Below are 8181 nucleotides of genomic sequence, written 5' to 3'. Positions count from 1 at the left end.
CTCATTTCTGTATCTTGTCCTATTTCTCAAATTCCTCCTCAGGATTCCCCAAAACGGAGGTGCCTCTGGCGCTTTGTCTCTGCCAGTTGGGGGGAAAGGGACCTGTGAAGGTATTATGCTGATTATCCATGGAATGATTACTGTTTCTGTGTCAGAGACCCATCTCTGCGCGCTGAACGCATAACGGAGGCGATAATGTCTGGCATGGAGGGGTACATTCCTCATTTTTTTTTTCTAAACCTGCACCTTCTAAACCTTGGTCTAACACAGCCTGTTCTCGTGCTATACATGATAGAGAGATTGTCCCCAAAAGATACTTCAGCCTTATATCTCCTGAATCTCATGCACTTTATATATCTGCCCGGAATCATGCCAAGTCTGTTGTTCAACTTGCCAAACACTCTTTCATAAATAGAAAATGTCAGAATCTTTCAAACTCCAGCTCCCCTCGTGACGTCTGGCAACTGGTCAAAAACATTTCCAATTACTTTACTTTTCATCTTTTCCTCCCTTATTACATCCTGATGGCACCACTGCCACCTCTTCTGTCTCTAAAGCTGAATTCTTCTTTAAAACTTTTGCTAACAACTCCACCTTGGATGATTCTGGCCTTGTTCCTCACTCTCTTCCTCCCTCTGATTATTTCATGCCTACAATTAAACTTCTTCGTAATAATGTTTTTTTTTTTTTTTTCATGTCCTCACTGGCCTAAACCTTCGGAGGGTTAATATCTTTGGCATTCCTGTGTATTCAATTATTTTCAGTCCTCCTCTATCATTTCTAACTTTTCATGTTTTTCCTTTCCTCCCCCCCCTCCTCTTCCTCTTTCTCTTCCTCTTCCTCTTCCTCTTCTTCCCCTTCCTCTTCTTCCTCCTCCTCTTCCTCTCTCTCCTCCTCCTCCTCCTCCTCCTCCTCCTCCTCCTCCTCCTCCTCCTCCTCCTCTTCCTCCTCCTCCTTTTCCTCTTCCTCTTCTTCTTCCTCCTCCTCTTCCTCCTCCTCTTCCTCCTCCACCTCCTCCTCCTCTTTAACTTCGTCCTCCTCGTCCCTCTTTTCCTCCTCTTCTTCCTCTTCCTCCTCCTCTTGCTCCTCCCCCTCCTTCTCCTCCTCCTCCTCCTCCTCCTCCTCCTCCTCCTCCTCCTCCTCCTCCTTCTCCTTTTGCTGCTGTTGTTGCTGCTGCTGCTGCTGCTGCTGCTGCTGCTGCACCTCCTCCTCTTCCTCGACTTCCTCGTCTTCCTCGTCTTCCTCGTCCTCCTTGTCCTCCTCCTCCTCCTCCTTCTCCTTCTCCTCCTTCTCCTCTTCCTCCTCTTCCTCCTCCTCCTCCTCCTCCTCCTCCTCCTTCTTCTCCTCTTTCTCTTCCTCTTCCTCTTCCTCTTCCTCCTTCTTCTCCTCTTCAGGGCAATTATTTGTTTGATTAGTGGAAGACTCTTCTCTATTGTTAATTTAAGGTTATGACTGAAGTACACGAGAGAGAGAGAGAGAGAGAGAGAGAGAGAGAGAGAGAGAGAGAGAGAGAGAGAGAGAGAGAGAGAGAGAGAGAGAGAGAGAGAGAGAGGGGGAAGGAGAACTCTGCCTGTCTGTCTTTTCATTCTTTTTCTTTCGATGTCTATTAGTTTGTTTTCGTTTAAGTTCTCTTCACTTATTTACCAACCAATTTATTCATTCATATATTAGTTCATAAAATAACTTTTCTCCTTATTCTTCATTTCCTTCTGTTTGGCTTGAATTGTTTTCATCTTTATGTAATCAAACACTCATTTATCAATCTATTTATTCAGTAACTATTTTTTGCACGTATTATCAACAGGGAGCGTTGAAAGAAGATTGAGCAGTTGTATGGATGGGAATGACAGGTGGAAATAGGTAGGTGGGTTTCATATAGGGACTGTCAAGTGTCGGTATGAGGACTTCCTGCAGCTTTCCTTATGTTCTTACGTTCTTATTTGGTGTGGAACTTTCATTCTTACTCTTGATGGAATATTTCTGGTGAAAGACTTGCTGCGTTGATAGAGGGACACCAAAAGAACGCTAGATGACATTGCTTCAAATCATGTTCTTGCTTTTCCTCCGATTGATTTATTGTGGTATGTATTCATTTCAACCATAGTCCAGACGTCTTGTAGCTGAAGAAAAAAATATTTGGTGCCCCGGGAGAGAAGTCAGGATAGCGTTGAAAAATATTTAGCATCTCCTTTGTTCTCTGATAGCGACGATTTTCCAAGGCCACAAATATAATTGGTCGGATTCCTACGAGTGTTTCTTTCATTAATTGTTGCTGTAAAATTCTTTACCACTAGAACTGTTATATTACCCTTAAAGGTCCGTGAAAACTGCACCAGGGTATTCATGCAGTTTACCCTAAAAAATGTTCATGTTCCTTGATACTTGCGTAGGCGTAGAGCATACTATACGTTGTGTGTGTGTGTGTGTGTGTGTGTGTGTGTGTGTGTGTGTGTGTGTGTGTGTGTGTGTGTGTGTGTGACTTTTTTTTCTGTGATTACGTTATTTTTTCTTATGTGTTTCAGTGGTGTTGTGACTTTGATGTGTTTTTTTTTTTTTCTGTGACTTACTCTGCGTGTGGTTTAAATTTACCTTTGTGCGACCAAGTGGCTCCTTTTGGGTTAAAAGTGCTTCGTGACTTTCATTGGTATCGCATAGCAGTGGTAGAGCAGGAAACCAGGTAGAAAGGCGTGTTCACCGATAGCACTTATCTCTATTTTTGCACATAGGCAGGTGTGTAATAAGTGTTATCCAAGTGTTGGGATCATCATATGTTCATGCGAACCCTCAATCTCCTCACTTCGCGGATCATTTTTCTCGCTAGTTAGAATCGGCCATTTTAACTAGTCTCTCAGACTAATCCGCCTCCTTATCAATAACAAGTCTCAGTACAATTCGCTCCTCACTCTCAAGTCTCGTAACTAGAGTAATCCGGATCCTCTTAATGCCGTAATTCTCTAGTTTACCCCTCATTAGTGATTGTACTCATAAGTGTTTACTTAAGTATAATCTAGGTAATTTCAAAGGTTGCCTTTATTATCACTCTGCCAAGTTCCTCACTTAAGTAATTCGCTTATCATTTTTTTTTTTTTTTTTTTTTGTTTAACATCTATTTAATATGGCTTCCGCTCAGTTTAACGTTGAAGATTTTTGTGCCGACCCTTCTCTGGAACAACTTAAAGATGCTAATATAAAGAAGGACCAATGGAAGACCATCGCTAAACATTTTGATGTTCCCATCACGTCTCAGATGACTAAAGAGGTCATTAAGAATGTAGTTGTTGAACATCTAGTGCAAGAAGGTCAGTTGCTAGGAAATGCCATAGAAGAGTTAACTCCCATGTCAGCCTCTACGAGGACTATAATACACAGTCCCCAGGAAGAACAGGATAAGAGTAGGATAAGTCAATGGGAAATTGAGAAGCTTAAACTAGAATACCGGATGCATGAAAAACAAATGCAACTACAGGCAGAAAAGAAGGAAAGAAATGCAACTACAGGCAGAAAAAGAAGCGAAAGAAATGCAACTACAGGCAGAAAGAGAGGAGAGAGAACTACAGGCAAAAAAAGAAGAGAGAGAATTTCAGTTACAACTTAAAAGGCAGGAGAAAGAGTTAGAAATTCAGGAGTTAGCCCTACGAAATGACGCTAAGTTTAGAGGGGAAGAAATAGATATAAAGAAACAGTTAGCAAGCTTTAATCCTGCTACAGCTGCTCCGCTAGTTCCCCCTTTTGATGAATCTGATGTTGACGGGTCATTTCGCGCTTTTGAGAGCATTGCTAATAGGAATAAATGGCCCAAGGATCAGTGGGTGTCTCTCCTTGTCCCTAAGCTAGTAGGAAAAGCTTATAGGGTATACAACGGCCTTAGTGATGAGGTAGAATATGAAGAGATCAAAGGTAACATTCTAGACGCCTACTCTATCACTTCTGACGGATACAGACAACAGTTCCAAAAGTATGTGAAACCAGACTCTCACACCTATGTTGAATTTGCTTGTAAGAAACTAAGACAATTTAAGAAATTGTTAGCCGCCCTTAACATTACCACCTTTTCGGAGTTGCTCAATCTAATGGTCCTGGAAGAATGGAAGAACAAGTTACCCTTTAATATTCTGAGGCATGTGGAAGAACGGGGAGAGAGTGATCTTATGTCTGCCGCTAAAGTGGCTGATGCCTTTGCTTTGTTGATGGGATCCCTGGGTAGTCAAGGTCAAGGCCTCAACCAGTGAACACAACGCCTCTTGGACTACCGTGGGATCTATCTCACCCAGCACTTCACCACTGCGACACCTCATAAGTATCACTTCCCCTCGTCCGTGTTTTCCACATTGCCTCCATATAGGATTAATATTATTGTTAGGTATTAAGTTGTGTTCTTTATTGTTGTATTTATTTAGGCTATGTGTTATATCTATATGTGTATGTCAGTTTCATTATTGGATTATTAAACAGCTTTTTAAGTGCCCCCTTTGCATATCCTCACTAGTTGAACCTGCAGTGTTTTTTTTTTTTATTGTTATTGTTCACCGGCTCCCCGATGCCAATCTTACCCGTTTAACCGGTGAACGTAATATATATATATATATATATATATATATATATATATATATATATATATATATATATATATATATATATATATATATATATATATATATATATATATATGCGCTTTATATATATATATATATACATAAATGAAATATGATTTTCTGTGTACTGTGTGGAGACTAAAATAGTTGTCAGTTTTTCTTTTCTTTTTTCCTAAGTTATGGTCTATAGCGCCTCTATGTTGACTTGAAGAGTATGGGAAACGCTGTTCAACTTCCACCCATCAGTGCAATTTTTTTTTAAAGTAGTACCCACATTGGGGCCCATATCACCACCCAAGTGCATCTTTTGTGTATCTATCTAGAACCTGGGCATATTGGTGACATGTAGGTAACTTTAAAGCACTCGACAAATGGCAAAGTATCAAGGTTAGATTAGGTACGTGGTAGGATTCAAACTTACGCGTGGAAGTCTGCCCGATCTCACGGGACCTCACTCATAGGAGCGACTATCACAGATTCCCCCTCTCATCAGTCCTCAGCCTCGACTTAGAGCTCCGCCCACGTCACGTTTTATATATATGCCATCGTATGACGTCACATGAAATTGGCGAATTAGATCCAACAAAAGTGATAGTGACTTTAGCAACACTATAACCTCCACATGTCGCTAGTATACACAATAGCTAGCCCCACAGACCTCATTGTTTATATACTCCAAAAGCATGATTAATAACATCATACAGACTATATTGTACAAATTAGTTTGCTCTTACGTTGTTCTCCATAACTATTTTTACTCAGGAATAAGAGACCTCGTCCGAGGAATGGATTCCATACCGGATTCTAGAATCCTGACGCAGTAATCGGATTCGTATCGCCTCTCAGGATTCTACAGATTCGAATCCAGTAATCGTCTCATGGTCAGCCCTATCACCAGTGTCGCCAGATTGGGCGAAAAGTAGCAGATTGGGCTTGTATGTTATAAGAAGTTTATTTATTTATTTATTTATTTATTTTATATTTGGAAGGGGAGGAATGGAAAAATTTTATTTCTATACAGAATTACGATGTGCCTATATTTATTTTTCTTCTTCCAAATTGATAGGCCTTGTTTTATGCCTGATTTCAGATGTCAAAGAAACGAAGATGGTATGAAGATAGTTATTTGGACTACGGGTTCACATATCTTGTCAAGGACGGTGCACACATCCCTCAGTGTGTTGTGTGTTTGAAAACCTTCTCTAATAGCATCATGAAACCTTTCCAACTGAAGCAGCATCTGGCAAATGCTCATCCACAGTTGAAAGATAAGAATCGTAGCTTTTTTGAGGTAAAGTTATCCAGCTTGAAGAGGATAAAGGTGGATGCATCTTGGACGTATCAGCAAACCAACATCAGCATAGTGAAGGCTTCATATGTGATTGCCCTTCTGGTTGCCAAGGCAAAGAAACCCCACACGATCGGTGAAAGCCTTTTAAAACCATATATCGTTGACAGTGTGAGGTTTGTGTTAGGAAAGGAGTCATCACAGAAGATGAAACAGATCTCCTTGTCCTACAACATCATCAAGAACAGAATTGCAGAAATGTCTGAAGACATTAAGGAAAATGTGGTGTCAAAGATAATGTCATCGCCCTTTTTTCCCTTCAAATTGATGAGTCTACGGATGTTACCAACATTGCATAACTGCTTGTTTTTGCCGCTACATAACTGACAAAGGAATCAAGGAAGAGTTTCTTTTTTGCCGGCCATTAGAGATGACAATAAAGATTTCTTTGAAGTGTAGGGACTGGATTGGTACGAACTGGAAGGGGTTCGCACAGATGGTGGCTCTAATATGCTTGGTTCACGATCAGGATTCATTACTCTTGTGAAGCAGAAGCAGCCTGATTTAAAAGAAACACATTGCATGATCCATAGAGAAGCTCTCGCCTCAAAGACAGTTCCAAAGAACCTTCATGATGCTTTACCTTTCATCATAAACATTGTTAACTATGTGAAAGGATCAGCCTTGAACACTCGCCTTTCGCGAACTCTGTCGGGACATGGATGCTAACCACACTGCTCTTTTATTTCACACACAAGTGCGATGGCTTTCAAAAGGCAACATGTTGGCGCGGGTCTTTGAACTGCGGAAGAAATAAAGTTGTTTTTTAAGTTACAGCAACAAGGTGGACCTGCTGTCTGCCTTCAACAAGGAAGGGTTTATAGCACAAATGACTTATCTTGCTGATATTTTTGAAATTCTAAATGAACTAGATAAGAAATTACAGGGACAAAAGAGCAACGTCATTGTGCACACGGACACCATCAATACTTTCATGGCTAAACTACAACTTTGGGGGACAACAAATGAAAAAAGGAAATACAGCATTCTTTGAGCGTTTGAGTGACATACTTGGTGGGAAAGACATCAAGGACCCATTGAAGGAAGAAATCATCACTCACCTTGATCATATGGGGGACGAGTTCAAGTGGTATTTCCCTGGTATCAACACTGAAGACATTTCATTGAGGCTGACAAAGAACCCATTTATATGTCAAGTGGATGATGTCCCTGAGGACATGCAAAATGAGTTCTTGGAGCTCAAACATGACTCTTCTGCCAAGGATGAGTTTCGTGCACAAGATCTTGAAGAATTCTGGGTTAATATGCGTGGAGCATACCCACAACTGAGCAACAACGCATTGAAAATCCTCATTCTGTTTTCCACAACCTACCTTTGTGAGTCAGGATTTTCTACTTTATTCACAATCAGCCCAAAGCACGAAGCCGGCTGGAGGTGGAATGTGACATACGTTGCGCGCTTACCAAAACTAATCCTGATATTGATACACTGGTGCACAAGAAGAAGCATCACCCTTCTCACTAGTTTAATTCTGAAGTAGAAAGCAAAAAAAGTCCTTTTATTTGTTACTAACCGCTCTCTGTGGCTATGCTTAGTTGTTACTAACTGCTCTCTATCCACTTTACTCTGTAACTATAAGTTTATCAGTATATTTGTACATTTGAAAAATAAATTAGTAAATAGTTTCAGTGTGTTTTAACTGCTCTTCTCTCATACACATGAAGGGGGAAATCTGGATGGTTGAGCTGGGTGCAGGGGGAAATGACAGAAAAAAGTTTGGGAAACACTGGTCTAAAATATGGGTCGGTTGTTCTCTCCGTCACCTTGGGCTTGGTATCAATAGCTGGCGACATTACGAATATCCTGCTGCCTGAAACACTAGACCAGAACCTGCCAGACACCTTAGTCGATGGGGAGACATTATTATTTTTTTTTTCTTTTTTTTTTTTTCACACAAGAGGGGAGATTGACCAAGGGCAAGAAAAAAATGGGAAAAAAGACCCACTGGATTTGTCGGACAGAGCTGCTACTACTACCCGTGGAGGAAGTACGTGGCGAGAAGGGAGAAAAGAGTTTGGAAATGCGTTCAGAGAAGATTTAGAAACATTAAAGTAGCGAAGAGAGATAATGGAAAATGCTATTTGCTGATGATATCGTTCTGGGGAGTGAGACAAAAGCTGATCTGCGGGAGGAACTTTCGAGATGAAAAGGTGCACTAGAGGATAGAGGTTTGAAGATTAGTAGAAGCAAGACCGAGTAATTACCCTTTAATAAGGTAG

The 8181-nt window shown here is 40.8% G+C and overlaps 2 protein-coding genes across 2 annotated transcripts in view; both read left to right on the top strand.

Moving 5' to 3' along the window:
* Window positions 1-6267, top strand: part of LOC123501872 (protein ZBED8-like) — a 7541-nt gene extending 1274 nt beyond the window's left edge. Inside the window, exon 2 of the mRNA XM_045250913.1 lies at window positions 5683-6267. Within this exon, the coding sequence (XP_045106848.1) occupies window positions 5683-6267 (585 nt within the window). The remainder of the gene's footprint in view (window positions 1-5682) is intronic.
* Window positions 6268-6390: 123 nt separating this feature from the next.
* LOC123501871 lies at window positions 6391-7426 on the top strand. The gene is made up of 3 exons (XM_045250912.1): window positions 6391-6549; window positions 6813-7199; window positions 7313-7426. The coding sequence occupies exons 1-3, from the start codon at window positions 6391-6393 to the stop codon at window positions 7424-7426; spliced, it is 660 nt and encodes a 219-aa protein (XP_045106847.1).
* The last annotated feature ends 755 nt before the right edge of the window (window positions 7427-8181 follow it).

This window comes from Portunus trituberculatus, chromosome 10 (assembly GCF_017591435.1).
Source record: "Portunus trituberculatus isolate SZX2019 chromosome 10, ASM1759143v1, whole genome shotgun sequence".
Classification (NCBI taxonomy): Eukaryota; Metazoa; Arthropoda; class Malacostraca; order Decapoda; family Portunidae; genus Portunus; species Portunus trituberculatus.
The sequence above is the reverse complement of the archived record's forward strand: the minus strand, read 5'-3'. Positions and strand labels throughout refer to the sequence as shown.